The sequence below is a fragment of the Astyanax mexicanus genome, chromosome 7, assembly GCF_023375975.1.
Source record: "Astyanax mexicanus isolate ESR-SI-001 chromosome 7, AstMex3_surface, whole genome shotgun sequence".
Classification (NCBI taxonomy): domain Eukaryota; kingdom Metazoa; phylum Chordata; class Actinopteri; order Characiformes; family Acestrorhamphidae; genus Astyanax; species Astyanax mexicanus.
The window spans coordinates 52,211,934-52,231,873 of NC_064414.1; the positions used below are offsets into that span (position 1 = coordinate 52,211,934).

At 35.8% G+C, this 19,940-nt stretch overlaps 1 protein-coding gene across 6 annotated transcripts in view; it reads right to left on the reverse strand.

The window, feature by feature from the left end:
- Positions 1-1,929: 1,929 nt before the first annotated feature.
- Positions 1,930-19,940, reverse strand: part of fbxo8 (F-box protein 8) — a 33,997-nt gene continuing 15,986 nt past the window's right edge. For 2 of the 6 annotated variants that reach the window (XM_049481404.1, XM_049481405.1), the window contains 3 exons: positions 15,805-15,923; positions 13,860-14,056; positions 1,930-10,664 (listed from right to left, as the gene is read on the reverse strand). In XM_049481404.1, the coding sequence (XP_049337361.1) occupies positions 10,477-10,664; positions 13,860-14,056; positions 15,805-15,923 (504 nt within the window). In that variant the 3' untranslated portion in view covers positions 1,930-10,476. The remainder of the gene's footprint in view (positions 10,665-13,859; positions 14,057-15,804; positions 15,924-19,940) is intronic. The other 4 variants (XR_007439992.1, XR_007439990.1, XR_007439989.1 and 1 more) reach the window with 4 other exon arrangements.

The following is a 19,940-nucleotide window of genomic DNA, read 5'->3' on the forward strand; positions in this document are numbered from 1 at the left end:
GACCCTCACTCTACCCACCACATCATCCCACACCACACCACCGCACAGTCAGAGCTCAGCCCTGCTCTGCTCTGAGGGCACTGGGCTGTTTAATGGTCTGTTTTACACACACACACACACACACACACGTCTCAGACTGGGATTCAGATTTCTGGTTCAGGGTTTGGTAAATAAGCTGCCCTGTTTTATTAAACAGATTCAATAAACTCTTTTACTGTAGCACAGCTCTCAGTCTGATCATCCAAAACCACACTATAACATCACACCCTCATCTTCATCACCATCATCTTCATCACCATCATCTTCATCACCATCATCTTCATCACACTATCATCTTCAGCCAAACCAGCACACACTTAACTTCAAATAAACCCTCCCAGTCCTCCCAGTGTATATATAAAGATATAAAAAACACAATCTTATTTTACAATTATGTGTATAGTGTAATATACTTTAGTGTGTAAGAGTGTAGTGTATAGTATAGTAAAGCGTAATATAGTGTAGTAATGTATAGTGTAGAAGAGTGTAATTTAGTATAGTATAGTATAATATAGTGTAGTGTGGTACAGTATAGTATAATGGTATATAGTGTAGTATAGTATAGTAAAATATAGTATAGTGTGGAAGAGTGTAGTGTAGTACAGTATAGTATAATGGTATATAGTGTAGTACAGTATAGTAAAATATAGTATAGTGTGGAAGAGTGTAGTGTAGTACAGTATAGTATAATGGTATATAGTGTAGTATAGTATAGTAAAATATAGTATAGTGTGGAAGAGTGTAGTGTAGTACAGTATAGTATAATGTTATATAGTGTAGTACAGTATAGTAAAATATAGTATAGTGTGGAAGAGTGTAGTGTAGCACAATGTAGTGTAATATAGTATAGCGTGGAAGAGTGTAGTGTAGTACAGTATAGTATAATGGTATATAGTGTAGTATAGTGTAATATAGTATAGCGTGGAAAAGTGTAGTGTAGTACAGTATATTATAATGGTATATAGTGTAGTATAGTAAAATATAGTACAGTGTGGAAGAGTGTAGTGTAGCACAGTATAGTATAATGTTATATAGTGTAGTATAGTATAGTAAAATATAGTATAGTGTGGAAGAGTGTAGTGTAGTACAGTATAGTATAATGTTATATAGTGTAGTATAGTATAGTGAAATATAGTACAGTGTGGAAGAGTGTAGTGTAGTACTGTGTAGTATAATGGTATATAGTGTAGTATAGTGAAATATATTATAGTGTGGAAAAGTGTAGTGTAGTACAGTATAGTATAATGGTATATAGTGTAGAATAGTAAAATATAGTATAGTGTGGAAGAGTGTAGTGTAGTACAGTATAGTATAATGGTACATAGTGTAGTATAGTATAGTGAAATATAGTACAGTGTGGAAGAGTGTAGTGTAGTACTGTGTAGTATAATGGTATATAGTGTAGTATAGTGAAATATAGTATAGTGTGGAGGAGTGTAGTGTTGTGCAGTATATTGTAATATAGTTTACAGTATAGTGTGATTTAGTGTCTATGGTATAGTATTATGTTGTATAGTGTAAAAGAGGGTAGTGTAGTACAGTACAGTTCTAGTGTAGGACAGTATTGTGTAGTATGGTATAGTTTAGTATAGTGTAGTATAGCATGGATGAACAGATGGAGTAATGGACGGATACATCAATGGATGGATGAATTAATGTATGTATGATGAATGAACAGATGGATACATTAATGGATGTAAGTATGAATGAATATATTGACAAATGCATGGTTCAATTCATGGATGGAGGATGCATGGATATAATAATAGATGAATAAATGGAAATATGAATAGATTAATGGATGTACTGTATGTATGTATATATTGATTAGTATATTGATTAGTATGACCCATTTACTCTCAGTTGAAATGAAACACAGGCACAGTCGGCTGATTTTCAAGGTTTTATTTTTTATACAATCTAGAAGTATTTTAGTCCAGTGTTGCCATTCACAAACAAACCTGCCCTACACAACATCTCTGCTTCTTCTAAAGTTCTGAAAATGTCCTGCTAGAGACAATCCATCAAACATAGCAGATAATATTACAGGATAATCCTGCAATTCAGCTCTGCTGTTCCCCCAAAAATATATTTTAATGAACTTAGAGAGGATTAATTTTTTTCTTAAAATTATTCACCCTCCATAAAAAGCCAAATTGAGGATAATTGTAATTGTTAATAAACATAAATCATCCCAAAGCATTTATTATCTCTTGAAAAGTTGCTGTTTTAAAGATTTTCCATGAACAACAGCAGACTGGAACTGCAGAATTAATTTTAAATAAAAATATAGGGTTTTATTGTAAAAATTGTATGGTTTGCATCAGATTAGATTGTTAGTCATTTGTTATGTATGTTTTGTATGACAGACTGTGGACATCAAAGACGCAACACAAAATTCGGGAATGTTTCGCGATCTGGAGAAAAAAAATCAGAAGTGCAAAAAGAGAAATTCACCTTATCAAACGAGGAAGAAAAACATAATCCATCAACTTTTTGCTAAAATATTTAAAAATAAAATTATGTATATAAATCTCTATACTTAAATATGTACATGATGTGCAAAAAAAACAAGAAAACAAATTGTATTCATTCAAACTACACAGAGTCGCTGAATATAATATTATATAATTAGGATTATAACAGGCGTATGTCAGTTTACTGTAGCTTCTGCTAAATGGCACTAATGTGGGAATTCTAGAGCGACAAGCAAAAACAGCATAAACATCATCATCATCATCATCATCATCATCATCATCCTTCAGATATGCATCATCTGCACACCAACACTCTGTAAAATAAAAGTCCTACAAAGTTTTACTTGAGTGACACCACAGTATAGAGTATAGAGATTATAGAATTTGAGAATGAGTTTGGTGACCAGTTTCAGAACGAGTTTGGGGGGAGTTTGAGAATGAGATTGGGGATGAGTTTGAAGAGGAGCTTGAGGAGTTTGAGAATGAGATTTTGAGGATGTTTGAGGATGCCATTGAGGAGGTTGGGGATAAATTTGGGGATGAGTTTGGGGACAAGTTTAAAGATAACAGTAAGGAGGTTGGGTATAAATTTGGGAATGAGTCTGGGGAGGGGTTTGGGGATGGGATTGAGGAGTTTGAGAATGAGTTTAGGGATGAGTTTAAGTATGAGATTAAACATGAGATTTAGGATGAGTTTGAGGATGAGTTTGTTGTGCGTTTCTTAATAGATTAAACAACTTCAGTATAAAAAAAACACAAAATAATGAGAGGTGTGTCCAATCTTTTGACAAATGACTAAACATGGTTCTTAATGCAACCAGTTTCTTTTTTGTGTATCACCCAAATAGGCCTTGCCAGTACCTTTATTTTTGAGAGTGAAAATTGGAAAACTAGAACATTTCAATAACAGTAAAAGGGAATAATAATAACAATATCAATAATAAACCTCCTTGGGTTAAAGTGCTCTCTTGATCAACCTAAAAAAAAAAGAAAAAAAAAAAAAGCAACAAACAGGATCAGAGGGAATTTGATCGTGTTGATGAACCACAGGTAGAAGCAGTGGAGGAGATCAGGGATTGGCTGGTAACTGATAGCAGGCAGCAGAGTGGGATTATGGGTATAAATGGTTGGAACCAGTTCAGATGTTCAGGATAATGTTTAGGCAGCAAACAGCAAAAACTACAAACCGTTTACACCTGGTTACATTATGTGTCTAATATCTGGATTGTATCTTGATTAGATTAGATTTTTATTTGTCTCAGACCACTTCTTGAATAAGTGATCGGATTTGTATCTGTTTTAAAGGCGTCTCAGACAACCTCCTGATTTGGTTTGAGTGATCAGATTTGAATCTGATTTAAATGTGTCTCAGACCACCTTTTAAAGCAGTTTGGGTGATTTGGGTGACCACCTCCTGAAGTGGTTTGATTGACTGGATTTGACTTTGTTTTAAATGCATCTTAGACCACCTTCTGAAGTAGTTTGAGTATTCAGATTTGTATCTGGTTTAAATGCGTCTCAGACCACCAGCTAAAATGGTTTGATTGACTGGATTTGAATCTGTTTTAAATAAGTCTCAGACCAACTTCTAAAGTGGTTTAAGTATTCGTATTTGAATCTGATTGAAATGTGTCTCAGACCACCTTCTAAAGTGGTTTGAGTGATCGGATTTGAATCTGATTTAAATGTGTTCAGACCACCTTCTGAAGTGGTTTGAATGATCAGATTTGCATCTGTTTTAAATGCGTCTCAGACCACCATTTAAAGTGGTATGATTGATCAGATTTTAATCTGATTTAAATGTCTCAGGCCACCTTTTAAAATGATTTGAGTGATCGGATTTGAATCTGATTTAAATGTGTCTCAGACCACCTGCTAAAGTGGTTTGACTGGCTGGATTTGAATCTGTTTTAAATAAGTCTCAGACCAGTTTCTAAAGTGGTATGAGTAATCAAATTTGAATCTGATTTAAATGTGTCTCAGACCACCTTCTAAAGGGGTTTGTGTGATCTGATTTTAAACGGTTTTAAATACATCTCAGACCACTTTCTGAAGTGGTTTGACTGACTGGATTTGAATCTGTTTTAAATAAGTCTCAGACCACTTTCTGAAGTGGTTTGGGTATTCAGATTTGCTTCTGTTTTTAAATGCGTCTCAGACCACCTTCTAAAGTGGTATTAGTAATCAAATTTGAATCTGATTTAAATGTGTCTCAGACCACCTTTTAAAATGGTTTGAGTGATCGGATTTGAATCTGATTTAAATGTGTCTCAGACCACCTTCTAAAGGGGTTTGTGTGATCTGATTTTAAACGGTTTTAAATACATCTCAGACCACTTTCTGAAGTGGTTTGGATATTCAGATTTGCATCTGTTTTAAATGCGTCTCAGACCACCTTCTAAAGTGGTATTAGTAATCAAATTTGAATCTGATTTAAATGTGTCTCAGACCACCTTTTAAAATGGTTTGAGTGATCGGATTTGAATCTGATTTAAATGTGTCTCAGACCACCTGCTAAAGTGGTTTGACTGACTGGATTTGAATCTGTTTTAAATAAGTCTCAGACCAGTTTCTGAAGTGGTTTGGGTATTCAGATTTGCTTCTGTTTTTAAATGCGTCTCAGACCACCTTCTAAAGTGGTATGAGTAATCAAATTTGAATCTGATTTAAATGTGTCTCAGACCACCTTTTAAAATGGTTTGAAGAATTGGATTGTAATCCTGAAACTCTGGATGCAGTAACCAGGTGTAAACAAGGTCTAAATTAAAGAACACTCTTAAAAATAAAAGTCATACAAAGGGTTTCTAATGAGATGCCAAAACTGGTTCTTTTATGGCTCTATAACTCTTGAAAACCCTATGTCCTGCACATTTTAGTGGTTCCCTGCTCTATTTAGCTGATTATCTGGATTAGGTGTGCTGAAACCTGGTTAACCTTGAACAGAACCTTCACATCAAGTCCTTCTAAAACGTTCTTCTATGATGAACATGCTTCTTCAATGGAACAAACATGGGTAAAGAACAAAAAACCTACTAAAAAACCTTCTGTGAGCATTTCAGGAATGTTTAAGTTACGCACATAAAACGTTTCCCCTTGTTTATATGTATTAAGTGTATGTAATAACTGTGTTATTAACAAAATATACATGTAATAACAATGTAACTAGTGTTAATTTAACTGTAATTATGCATCAACTTCAGTTATGATTTATCATGTACTTATAGAAGTGTATACTATAATAGCTGTAACAGGAGAAGCAGCAGCAATATAATATAAATACATATAAATACAAATCTTATTACACATGTATAACAATAATAAATATAGTATAATGTTACAGCTTTTAAGATATACTGATTACATAATTGAAAACTGATAACAGTTGATAGATGTACAATTACAAAAGCTGTAATGGTGTAATTATCTAATTATCTAATTAACAGGAAATAAATCACAGTAGTTACACTCTTATTACATGATTGTTAACATGTAATTACATTAGAGATGAATCAAAAATTAAAATATTTGGTCAAAATTGAACAAAATTAAACATAATGACCAAATTTTAAACACTTAACTTGCTTTTTTTCTTTTGTAAATATATTTTTGCCTTAATTTCCAGTCTAAAATATTTATTTATTTATTATTTTCATTTATTTGACCATTTATCATCTTTATAATTTCAGTTACCCAATATTTAGAGCATCCCTAAATTACACAGTTACTACATAGACACTTAATATACAAATAAACTAGGATCGAATCCTCATACAAACATCTGTTATGTATTAAAGCTCAATATTTAACCCCTTAAACACACATTAGGACTTTTTTACTTAAAGTCCACACTTCAGATTCTCACTATCTGAACTACTGAGATACTTCAGTATTAGCTATAAGCTTAGCATGAGTTATAAATAATGTATAGCAGTTACTGAATAGAAACTCAGAGTAATTCAGAAGGATTATTTTAAGGGGTTTTAAAGAGTTTAAGGGGTAAAACGTCTTTAAATGACTGTATACTGTAGTTGTTTTATATAGTACGCTGGATAAGAATATTGACGTAAGAGTATTATGAGATTATAAGAGAGTTTTGAAGCTGTTTTTAAAGCTTTCGGTTGAGTATTCTTCATTTTTACAACAGCAAATCCCACTTTTGCCTAAACTCCTACATTTTCCTTCTTGTTTTTCGATTATTTAACAATTCGCAAACATACAGGAAGTATGGGGACGTGGGTAGAATGGAGTAAAATAATAAAAAACGGAAAACCTCCTCACGCAACAACTGTATCAAACGTAAGACGCTATGAACGTTAACATTCATGTAGTGAGCCTCACGGCTAAAGAGCTACAGAGCTGAGCACTTAACTCCAATGCTTAAGCTCCATTTGTAAATAACTCTATAAACTCGATCATGATGCACGTATGAACGCTTGGCTACTACATGGCTTTGCATGGTTAAGCTGTACGTACGTAGGCGGTTAGTTAACCCTTTAAACTGTAAAGCTTAGGCTTCATAGCATAGCTTAGATAGTATGTAGATTCACAGCAGAAACAATATGGTACTGTGGAAAGTCCTGATATTAAAGGAATACTCCAACCAAACTGATCTCTGATTTGCTGCATCTGTAGAGCATGACCATATACCAAAATACCATCACCATCTAAATTCCTCACTCTTGAAACTAAAGAGTGAAAATTAAAAAATATGAAATATAGTTATAATCTCAAATATAACTGCTTTGTCTGTTAATTTATGGGCGTTTTCACACTTTCCTGACTTCTCTGGTCCGAATCAGTTGATAAATTTGATTATTTGGCTCATTTTTCTCCCCGGTTTGGTTTGTTTTCACACAGGCACAAAACTAAATGCACTAACACGTGCCCCAACAAACCATGTGAGCAAAATGTCTCCTCCTAATGGTCAGAGATGTCGGGAGCGGGAGCAAAAAAACAGTAAATACAGGAAGAGGATCTTGTGTTCCAGACCAGCACGTCCATCTAGTGAAGCAGGTTAAACTGCACCTGAACAGCCGATTAGTTCAAACATAGGGAGTATGTTTGATAGCCAGTTTGAAACAAGGTCAAGCCATGTTCTCAACAAAAAACGAACTGCTCTAGTGTTTGTTTGGAACCAGACCAAGACCACCTTCTCTTTTTAGAGTCTCCTGCAGTTGTTTTGTTCCACATTATTTTGAGACACTATTTTGAGATACCAAGTCCTTATTTTGAGATACCAAGTCATTATTTTGAGATAGTAAGTCATTATTTTGAGAAATCAATTTTTTTTGTGATATTAAGTAATCATTTTGAGACACTAAGTCATTATTTTGAGATACTTAGTAATTATTTTGAGATTGCAAGTGTGTTTGCTTTTGGGAAAAAATGTTTTTACAAAATAATGACTTACTATCACAAAATGATGACTTAATATCTCAAATTGATGACTTAGTATCACAAAAGATGACTTTATATCTCAAAATAATGACTTACTATCTTAAAATATTGAGATAGCATCTCAAAATAATGACTTACTGTCTCAAAATAATGAGAGATCAGTTTTTATTAATAATAATAAAAAAAATGTGCTGGATTATTTTATTTTTTTGTGGTGGGAACGGGCTTCTGTACAAAGGATATAAACATATCAAAAATCAGTTTTAACTAGTCTAAATAGTATTGGTGTGAAAACACCTGGTTTGATTAGATGAATCAGTTGTGTTTACTAAACTTTGCAGAAGACTGGACCTCCAAAACCTTTCAATAAACAAATTTCAATTATAATTTGATATTTCTGTTGATAATATATTTGTGGAAATATATTAGAGTGAAGAAATGTGGTTGTCTAATTGATTGATTGATCTGCGACTGTGTCATTAATTGAATTGGTGTAATTGATAAATTTGTATACTCATCTATATTTTTGTGTATATATTTTGACAGTTTTTGCCTCTCCTAATAAAAAAACACACCTGATTCAACTCAACTCTCATTTTCAAGGTTTAGCAGGTTTGCTGGAGCAGGACAATCAGCAGGAAAACTGCAGAACTGCAGCCTCTATTGACAATCTACAAAAACCTACAATTTTAAGAGCATAAATGTGACATTTAGGCCCAATCCCATTTCACCTCTTGGCCCTACCACTTACCCCTAAACCTGGTTTTCGAGTGTAAAGCTTCAATGCTTCAAGCACCCTAAAGTTCAGTAACCTAGCTGCTGCTGCTGCTGGTTAACTAGTTAACTTTAGGGCGTATTTTATTGTATGTCTTCAGAAAGGGAGAAAGTGAGATGGTGCAGAAATGGATTATTATTGTCTATTCCTTCATTTCTTTTGAAGGAGAACAGAAATGAGCTTTGATTACCTTTTATTTTATTTTTATTTATCTGTTCCGCCTTAAATTCTGAAGCCCTAGCCATCAGTTGCACCATTTAAGGTGGAAATGGAAAGTTAGCTAGCTAGCTAACTATTGAGAAAAACTACTAGTGATCTTTTTTATGCTTGTTATGAAGAATTTGGCCATAAAATATTAAAACTACACATTAAACTCTGGTGATATAGTGCTAATCATCACTTTTAAGAAGGGAAATTCATAATTTATAATTGTGGGTTAATACCAGTGATTCTCAGACCCCTTCGTTTGAACAGGCCTATTATATTAGATTAGACCTAATGTCTATATGCAATTGCAAATTTAACAACTAAATATCTGCCAATACAAGCGAGTTGAGCGTCAGCAGGGTTTAAGTCTAAGCATGACCACTAAATGATCACTACTGTACAGATGCAGCAGGTCAAGTTAAGATCAGCTCTCTGGATCAGGGGTGTCCAATCTTATCTAAACTGATCTACAGGCTTTAGTTCCAGCCAAGCTACAGCGCATGATCAGTTGGACTATTCCTTTAATACAGCTCTGGAAAAAAATTAAAAGACCACTTCAGTTTCTGAATCAGTTTCTCTGATTTTACTATTTATAGGTTTATGTTTGAGTAAAATGAACATTGTTGTTTTATTCTATAAACTACAGACAACATTTCTCCCAAATTCCAAATAAAATTATTCTCATTTAGAGCATTTATTTAAAGCAGAAAATGAGAAATGGCTGAAATAACTAAAAAGATGCAGAGCTTTTAGACCTCAAATAATGCAAAGAAAACTTACAGTTCTAACAGTTCAGAAATCAATATTTGGTGGAATAACCCTGGTGGTTTTTAATCACAGTTTTCATGCATCTTGGCATCATGTTCTCCTCCATCAGTCTTACACACTGCTTTTGGATAACTTTATGCTACATCATCTTGGTTTGATGGCTTTTAATCATCCATCTTCCTCTTGATTATATTCCAGAGGTTTTCAATTTGGTCAAATTGAAGAAACTCATCATTTTTAAGTTGTCTCTTATTATTTTCTAGAGCTGTATGTTGCTGCTGTCGTGCAAAAATAGAGCAGAAATGCTCCAAAATGAATCTGAACCAAATCATTTTACACTGACTTCCATTTAAAAGTGAAGTTTAGATGTTCGTTCTTCAGTAAAGCTCTAGTTTAGGAGATATTATACGATACATGTTTCTTCGTGATAGTGACGGTGTATATAATAATTCAGTATATAATTCAGCCTGCAGCAGTTTAAGGGGTTAAGTGCATTGCTACCTCTCTCTCTCAGTAAGCACTAGGCAGCTCTTTGCGCTGAGTTTAGTCGCTGCTGTCGTCGCCTGGTTTCCTCTAAACCACTTCCACTCGTCTACTGTAGTTCTCTGCACTTCCTGTCCTAATAAGCACCTCTATACCGCAGCGTGGGGGCGGACGACCCCTCCGACCCCTGCTTTAGCTTCAGAGCAGTATGCGTATCAGTGCCGTGGCTGAGTGTTTGATTGGCCGGCTGCATTTCCCGAGCGTGGCCCGTCTGCGCCCGCGCGCGCGTGTGTGTGTGTGTGTATGTGCGTGAGCGCGTGCGCCGGAGGGTTAGGCGGCCACGTGGCCGATCAGATAGATGTTGTCGTAGAGATGACCCACAAAGTCCTCGCTGATGTTCTGCGCCGCACGCCGCGTGTTCCGGATGAACTCACGCTTGGACATCTTGTTCTTGACGTGCGGACTGCTGAGGTCGATGGACAGCAGGATGAGCGAGTAGCAAAGTACGTACACAGCGTCTGCAGAAAACACACACACACACACACACATTTTAATGAGTATTGAATGGTCTGTGCAATATTTATGCACAGTACATCCTCTAATTCAATGTTTTTCCTCAATTCTGTCTTTATTTATTTCCTACATTGTAGATTAATATTAAAGACATGAAAACGATTAAGGGACACCTATAGAATTACATAATAAACAGTGAAAAAAAAAAGAAAAAAAAGTGTTATTCCTCCACATTAATCCCCTGATCTAAACCTGATGAACTGAGATGGTGATTTGAGGTGATTTAATTATGATGAGCTGGAGCTTCACAGCGTGAAGGAAAAGCAGCAGCTATTGTTCAGCACCTCCAGGAACTCCTTCCTTCAAGATGCTGAGAAAACTATTCCAGGTGACTCTCCCTCAAGAAGACACTGAGAAAACATGTTGCGATGCTCTTTGCTACCTTACACCATGTCAACAATCTATTTTCACGCCTTGAGCCCATGTCAGAGTTTAAAGTAGTGTCAGAGTTTAGGAATAAATCTATACTGATTGGTGTGGTGGTCTGGAAGTGAGGTGTGTTGAGGAAAATTTCTGGCGTGTTTCTATATATTTTGGCTGTGAAAACACAGGAAAAACACAGGAGCTCCACTGACTGACTAAAACCCTGACAACAGTTAAGCATCAGAGTCCATTTCTATAGGCGCTCCCAGCGCTCATACACTCACATGGTTAATTAAGAGAATTAGTTCATGCCTTTTGTGCATTCTGGGCTGCACAAGGCGTATTTTTTGCGTCTCACGATACCAAAGACATGACGCCCTAAATCCAGCTGCACAATGCACAATTGACTAGTGCGCAATAAATCGCTAAAATACGGCACAACGATGGTGCAGATCTGTCCTCAAAGCCAAATATGGCTACATAGAAGAATTTAAAGTATTTTTTGTTTACAGAATAATTCTGCATGTGTTCCTGTATAGCTTTAATATAGTCTTCAATATTACATTTATAATGTATAAAATCATAAAAAAGAAAGAAAAACACATTGAATGAAAAGAGGTGTGTCCAAACTTTTGACTGGTGACCTGGGTGTTACTTGTGTCAGTCTGCATTTGCACGACTTAGGAATGGATGCAAAAGTAAAGTAGCTAAGTCCACAACTGTAAAGGGTTTCTAGAAACACAGCCGTGCTATGGCATCATTATAAAATTAAAATTAAATTCGTTTTAGTTTTAGTTTAACACCAAAATCCTACAAATGCAGATAAATCCTATTATGTTCTATAGTTTGTTAGTTTGTGTTTTGTGCCATATCAGCGACATATTGTTTATTTTATGGTATCGACAATGTTCAAGACTTAAAATATCACAGACTTAAATGTTCATATCGTCACTGTCCAATGAAAACCTCCAAATCTCCAAAACAGCAACTTTACAGGAGAGAGAAAAAACCTTGTAAACTTTTAATGGAAGTCAATGTAAAAACTGTTTATTTCAGGTCATTTTGAAGAGTTTCTATTGGTCCGTTCATCAAGATATTTTGGTACAGTTTAAGGAACAGTTTGTCTGTTCAAATTATGTAGTAAACTAAAAATCGACAAAAATGGAGATAAGTGTTTTTCATTGGACAGTGACGATATTAAGGACTATTCTGTTCTATAGTGAATCCTGGTCTGCAGTAGATCAGTGAGGCTGTGGGTGGAGGACGGACGGACGGGCAGCAGGAGGAGGCTGCGGGTGGCTCAGCTGCTCCCGCAGTGCCCGGCTCTCGGCCGGCTGCAGCGCTGCACTGCTGTACTAACACTTTAATCCTGCGGCTTAAGAGCAGATTTAGAGCCAGAGACAGAATCTGTACCACCAACAGATCACACACTGCACCGCCACCGGCGGTGAGCACAAACCTGCACTGTGAGCACAAACCTGCCATTAAACTGCATCTGTCTACACATCTGTCTGAACCTGTCTATCATCATCATTACAATACAATACATCCAAGACATACAAGATCCTCATGCACTGGAATGTCACAGTAAACCATAATTATAACTTAATAAACCTTAATCATCAATCAGCTTGATTTGTGATTTCATATATTTCTTATAATCTCGTATGCCCTTATTTGCTGTTGAATTTTTGGATATAAAGTAATTCTTACAGCAAATTTCATGATTAATGGACCAATAGAAATGCTGCAAAATGAGGCAGTCTTTTGACATCTATTGATATTTAAGATTTTTTTTCCTTCTTCTGTAAAATTAAAATTTTTGATCTATAATTTTTAGAAAGGCATAAACTAGACACAGCTAAACCATCCTTTCTTTTAATGCAGATACATTTTTTTATACATTCACATATACAGTCCCAATCAAAAGTTTGGACATACCTTTAATTCATACTAGTTATTAACCAATAAGTGTTAAACATTTCAGAATGTGTTTTATAGTTTAGATTCTTCAAAGTAGCTCCTCTTGCTTAAATGACAGTTTTGAACATCTCTGCTGGATTTTCTCAGTCAGCTTTATGAGGTAGAGTCACCTGGAATTCAGGCTTTCAGTTAACAGCTGTGCTGCTGAACTCATCAAGAGTTAATTACTTGAATTTCTTGTCTCTTAATAAAGTGTTTGAGAGCATCAGTTGTAAAGTTCAGAAATTACTTTAAGAGAAAAATGAAGGAGAGTAAATCAGAAAAAAATAATTTCCTCAAGTGCAATCAATGCAAATACCATCAAAAACGTTATAATGATTACACATTATAAGACTCCGAAAGTATTTTGTCCCTCAGGCCATAAGATAGTTCAACTCCTTTTAGCACAGCAAACTAAAGACTGTGTGACACTTTTTCACTCTGGCCACTCTGCTCACTACATGTTCACACCCCTCATCTCAGCAGACACACTCTCAGAGATCTATCTATTATATTGATGAAACTGGCTCTCATCAGGGCACCTTCATTCCTGATGTGTTCCTTCATAGTAGATTTTTTTTTTACCTTTCTCCAATAAAGTTACTATTTTTGAGCTAAAAATGTTTTTAATAACTGCAATGAAATGTTTCTTCGTCTACAAACCCTAGATACAGCTTAAAAAATGTCTCTAGTATCTGTGCCAGATACATTTTAGTGCTTTTTTCTGCTTCCAGCTCGCTTGATTCAACAAATTAGATCAATAAAGCATCAATAAGAGTCGCAGTAAGAGTGTAAAAGCAGTTCTGTGCACTCACCAGGCGTCAGGCCCACCTCCCTGACCAGTGTGGGGTTACAGGCACAGAATCGGTGGGAGAACTTGGTGATGAGGGTCTCCAGGTACTCCCCTCGCTCCTCCGGGGCGTGGATGTGTCTGAAGAAGTCTCTCAGTGCGTTGGGCAGGAACTGGTTACTGAAGTTGTGTAGTGTGACCAGCTCGTCCAGAACGTCGCGTCTACAGCAGAGAAACAGCTCTGTTTAAACAGTGACTCAGTATAAATCAGGCTGGTGGTGGTGTACGAGGTGTTAGTGTGTGTTGTGCTGGTTGTACGAGTGGAGTTTTTAAACACTCTCTCTAATCTGTAGCTGCAAAAATATCAAAATCAAATAAGCCATAAAACTTGGGTAATTTTTTTAAACCAATATTTTAAACCGTTACTTGCTGACATATTTATAGTATGACGTAAAAAGGCAAAATAATGCTGGCTGCACTACTTAAAATTAATTGATTTAAGCAATTTTTGTTTAGTTTCATTAGTTTAAAAGTTATATATTTATACAGGGGTGTCTAGTCTCTCTGTAAATAATAAATGTGTATATCTGCAAAAATATATGTGTAATATAACATACACATACAATATCAGCTTAGAATTTCCACATTGGTGCATGCCTACTAATAAACTGATGTGTAATAAATACATGAACATCAATGAAAAAAAACATGAGAAACTTTTTAAAAAACACAGTTTCTATATTTAATTTTTAGTTTATATCAAAAGTCTGGGGTCAAAGAATGGTTATTTTGTGTTGGATAGCAGATAGTAGTGTTAGACTCAGATCCCACTGATATTACAGGGTTCTTGCACCTTTTTAAAAGTCAAATTTGATGCGTTTTAAGACTTTTTTTTAAGACCTCAATAAATATAATTTCAGACCCAAAAATGTAGTCATAATTTGTTTGGTAGTAAATTAATTATTGTGTTCAAAATAAAATCTTAACATTTCCTATTTGTTAGCTTTTTTTTTTTGTTCAAATTTGTTACACTGTGGTGCAGAACAGAGCCAACATTACATATGTAAAGTTGAATTACGTTTAACAACACACTGAACTGCATGTAGGAACCATGAAGAATAATGAAAGAACACTTAAAGCAGTCTCCATTATAAATAAGCTCAAAATGAAAAGCCAGTCCCAAGCCAATAAGTTGAAAAAAACAAAACAGCAAAACACTACAAATATTTCGGACAGTCTTGTCCACAGTTTCTGAGGCCACTGTGTTTCCCCATGGGCTTTAAACACGCTGTCTAAAACAATAATACCTACAGCAAATTTTCTGAATATTTAAGGCTTTTAACTAGGGGTGGGCAATATTATATCGTATACAATATATCGTGACACAGAAATACCATGATATTAAAAATCCATATCGTGATAATAGGGCTGTTCTGTCTTAAAAGTAGTCTGTTATTTACTGTGAAGCTTTAAGTATATTTATTGTATAATTGTTTTAGTTTGCAGTTTATATGCATGCACTAAATATTCTGCAATATTATTTGCTGAATTTTATTATTTTATGCAATATTATTTATTTTGCCACATTATGATTATTCTGTTGTACTATTATTCTTTATTCCTGAAATGAATGAATTATTTTTCTGTTTTCCTATGTCGCCAAGTATATCGTTATCGCAAAAATACCCTGAAATATCGTGATATTATTTTAGAGCCATATCGCCCACCCCTACTTTTAAGACTTTTTAAGGACCCGCAGGAACCCTGTATTATGGCAAAAACAGTAAATTCTTCTTTTATTTAGATTTTATACATTCGTAAAACATGTTAAACAATCTTTTTTTTTTACACAATATAGTGCCTTGCTTACAGTATTGCAATATATGAAAACATATTACATTTATCTGAAAACAATGAAAAAAAATTTGATATAATCCCGAGAAGCTGCACATATAAACTACATAACAAACCGTTCATCAAGGTAAATCCGCAGCATCTTCCAATTCAGCATTCTGGTGTAGAATATGAACTTGGCAATTTCCTTCGGGTGGTCCACCAGAATGCCTTTGGACATGAGGTAAGTGATACCCTGCAGACAGACAGACAGAAAGAGAGAGAGAGAGAATAAGAGAGAGAGAGAGAGAGAGAGAGAGAGAGAGAGAGAGAGAGAGATGGTCAGTACAGACACAGCACAGCTATCGTATATCGTTTAAGTGGAAGGTTAAAGCTGTGTTAATGCAGATAATCACACAGACGAAAACACTGAAACACACACGCAGCTCCACCAGCCTCCTCACCATCACCCAAATCACTGCAGCACCAACATTCACACACTCACTGTGCACCTAGCTGCACATATAGACACACAGGAGTAGGCATGTGCCAGATCATATCATACACAGTACGAAAAATCCTATCTTCTCAACTTTGTATCAGATCTAAATGTAAATACCTTAAAAATAATAGTTAAAATATAGATATTTAGTATTAGATAATAATAAAATAATAGTTAAAATATAGATATATAGTATTAGAAGCTGCTGACAATCCAGAGCCGGGACCAGGCCGCAGACAGAGAGGCTTAACCGACCGTCTGCGAGCTGCAAAGAGACGTTACCTAGATACCAATGTATTCAGACTGTGTCTGTCCCCCGAGTCAAACAAAAACATCAAAAAACTAAAACAGTAAATCTAAATAACTTAACTTATATTAAACAATCATATCCAGACTGTAGTACTAACATTTCAAGCCTAAAGATTGGTTTACTTAATATTAGATCTCTAAATTCAAAAGCAGTTCTGGTGAATGAAATGATAACTGATCAGAAATTCGATGTTCTGTGTCTGACAGAAACCTGGATTAGGCCAAATGAATATGTAGCATTAAATGAAGCCACCCCTGCAGGCTATAATTATATACACAATCCGAGATTGTGCGGTAGAGGAGGTGGGGTCTGCATACTTTTCCAAAGTACCTTAATTAGCAATCAGAAACACTATGAAAATTTTACTTCTTTTGAGCTTCTTTACACCAGTATAATTAATCCAGTTACAAAAAAGAATGCATTTTCTTTAATTAATATCTACAGACCACCAGGGCCCTATTTAGAATTTTTAAAAGAATTTAGTGATCTTGTCACAGACTTAGCAGTAAGTAATGATAAAGTGATTATAGTTGGAGACTTCAACATTCATTTCGAAAAATTGGATGATCCATTAAAAAAGGCATTCACATCGATTTTAGACTCAGTTGGTATTATTCAAAATATAACAGGACCTACTCATTACTGTAATCATACTCTGGATTTAGTTTTGACCCTGGGTGTGAGCATAGATAACCCGAATATTCGTTCTCAAACCTCCGCAATTTCAGATCATTACCTTATTTCATTTAAATTAAATCTTAGTCATAATATACGTACATCCCCTAGCTACTCTGTAAAACGTTCAATTACGCCTTTTACAGCCCAACAATTTACAGATAAGCTTCCAGACTTATCAACTCTAATATATTCTCCTATAGACCCAGTAGAACTAGACAAACTAACCGAAGGTTTAGAAAATACCTTTCGCTCTACCTTAGATGTTGTAGCACCCCTTAAACACAAAATAGAGAGACAGAAAAAGCTCGCACCGTGGTACAATGATCAAACTCGTACCTTAAAGCAGTTAGTACGAAATTTAGAGCGTAAATATCGATCAACTAAACTGGAAGTGTTTCACTCTGAGTGGAAAGACAGTCTTGTTAAATATAGAAAAGAACTTAATAAAGCCCGCTCAGCATATCTGGCCTCACAGATCGAGATAAATAAAAATAATCCTAGAGTTCTCTTTAGTGTTATTTCCAAATTAACTAAAAACCAGGCAGGTACTGAACCTCAGATTCCAGCCATTTACACCAGCAACGATTTTATGGACTTCTTCAATAGTAAAATTGAAAACATTCGGGATAAAATTAAACAGATAAATATTACATCCTCTCTGTCATCTGGTCTGGCTGATCTAGAACAAAACTCTGTTACTGAAGTTAGGTTGGAAGTCTTTAACCCACTTCCACAGCTTGAACTAGAGAAAATTATCTCCTCTTCAAACAGCACAACCTGCACACTTGATGCTGTTCCCACAAAATTATTAAAACAGGTACTGCCAGATATAATTAAACCTCTGTTAATGATAGTAAACTCATCGCTCACCCTGGGCCATGTACCCAAAGCCTTTAAAACAGCTGTAATTAAACCTCTGATCAAGAAACCAAATCTTGATCCTAGTGTACTGTCTAACTATAGACCTATTTCAAACTTACCGTTTATTTCTAAGATTTTAGAAAAAGCTGTAGCCCAACAACTTTGCTCTTACCTGCAAAGAAACCAGATCTATGAAAAATTTCAATCTGGATTTAGGCCTTATCATAGCACTGAGACAGCTTTAGTTAGAATAACAAACGATCTACTTATAGCCGCCGACCAAGGCTGTGTTTCCTTACTCGTACTTCTCGATCTGAGCGCAGCCTTTGATACAATAGATCATACTATCCTTTTAGAAAGACTAGAGAACATGGTCGGTGTAACCGGAACTGCCTTAGCATGGTTTAAATCGTACTTAACCGATCGCTATCAGTTTGTGAGGATAAATGATATGTCTTCCAGTTATACCAAGGTAAGATATGGAATTCCACAAGGCTCTATATTAGGACCGTTATTATTTACATTATATATGCTCCCACTGGGCAAAGTTATTAGAAAACACAATGTGAATTTTCATTGTTATGCGGATGACATGCAGCTCTTCATATCAGCCAAACCTGATGACAGAGTGAGATTAAAGAAAATCGAGGATTGTGTAGAAGATGTAAAATCATGGATGTCGCACAACTTCCTCCTATTAAATAGTGATAAAACAGAAGTTCTCCTATTAGGCCCCAAAGCTGCTAGAAATAAATTATCAGACTTAATGCTAAATCTGGCTGACTTCTCAGCCACCCCTGGTTCAGCAGCTAAAAACCTTGGAGTTATCATAGATTCAGATCTAGCATTCGATAAACACATATCTAATGTTACTAGAACAGCTTTTCTACACCTCCGTAACATCGCCAAGCTAAGAAATGCCCTATCACTGCATGACGCAGAAAAATTAGTACATGCCTTTATTACCTCAAGGCTAGATTATTGTAATGCGCTACTGTCTGGATGTTCCGGCAGTAACTTAAATAAACTTCAGCTAGTTCAAAATGCTGCAGCCAGGGTCCTTACTAAAACTAGAAAATTTGACCATATTAGTCCAGTACTATCAGCACTGCACTGGCTTCCAGTCAAATTCCGCATAGACTATAAAATTCTCCTGTTAACGTATAAAGCCCTACACGGACTCGCTCCTGAGTATTTACAAGACCTCATCTCCTGTTATGAACCACCGCGATTACTCAGATCTCAGGGTGCTGGTTTATTAGTAGTGCCTAAAATTCAGAGGAGCTCTGCAGGAGGAAGAGCTTTCTCTTATAAAGCGCCTCAACTCTGGAATAATCTCCCCGAATATGTTCGGGACTCAGACACAGTCTCAATCTTTAAGTCTAGACTGAAAACTTACTTGTTTAGTTTAGCTTTTGGTAATTAATGTTTTTCCCTTTAGATAAGGCTGCAGATTCAGGGGTTCATGGACAGAGGAAATTGTGGTAAACTGAGATGCTGGTGCTGTTGTTCTCCCACTGCACACGGTCACTCAGGTTTGTGGACGGTGGAGTGGGTGGATGCTGGTGTTTCAGGGTGCCTCCATGTCTATGTTACCTTCTGGCTCTCTGCCTTTAGTTAGGCTGTTATTCAGTTCTGCCGGAGTCATTTGCCACACTCTGATAATGTTTTAATATTCTCAGTTTTGCATAAATCCAGTCAAAACTAATTCCATCTCTCTGCCTTCCTCCGAGTTACTGACTGCCCACCTGTCTGACCCGATACCGATGTTGGACCCTCAGGCTCTCGCGTCTCCTGTCCGGCCAGACTGATGGAAGTTTCTGAAGTCAGCTCTTCTCCACCACCACCACAGATCAGCTGCTCATCGACCATCTTACTCTCCACTACAGATTACATCCAAGCCATTAGTGGCGCTATTACAC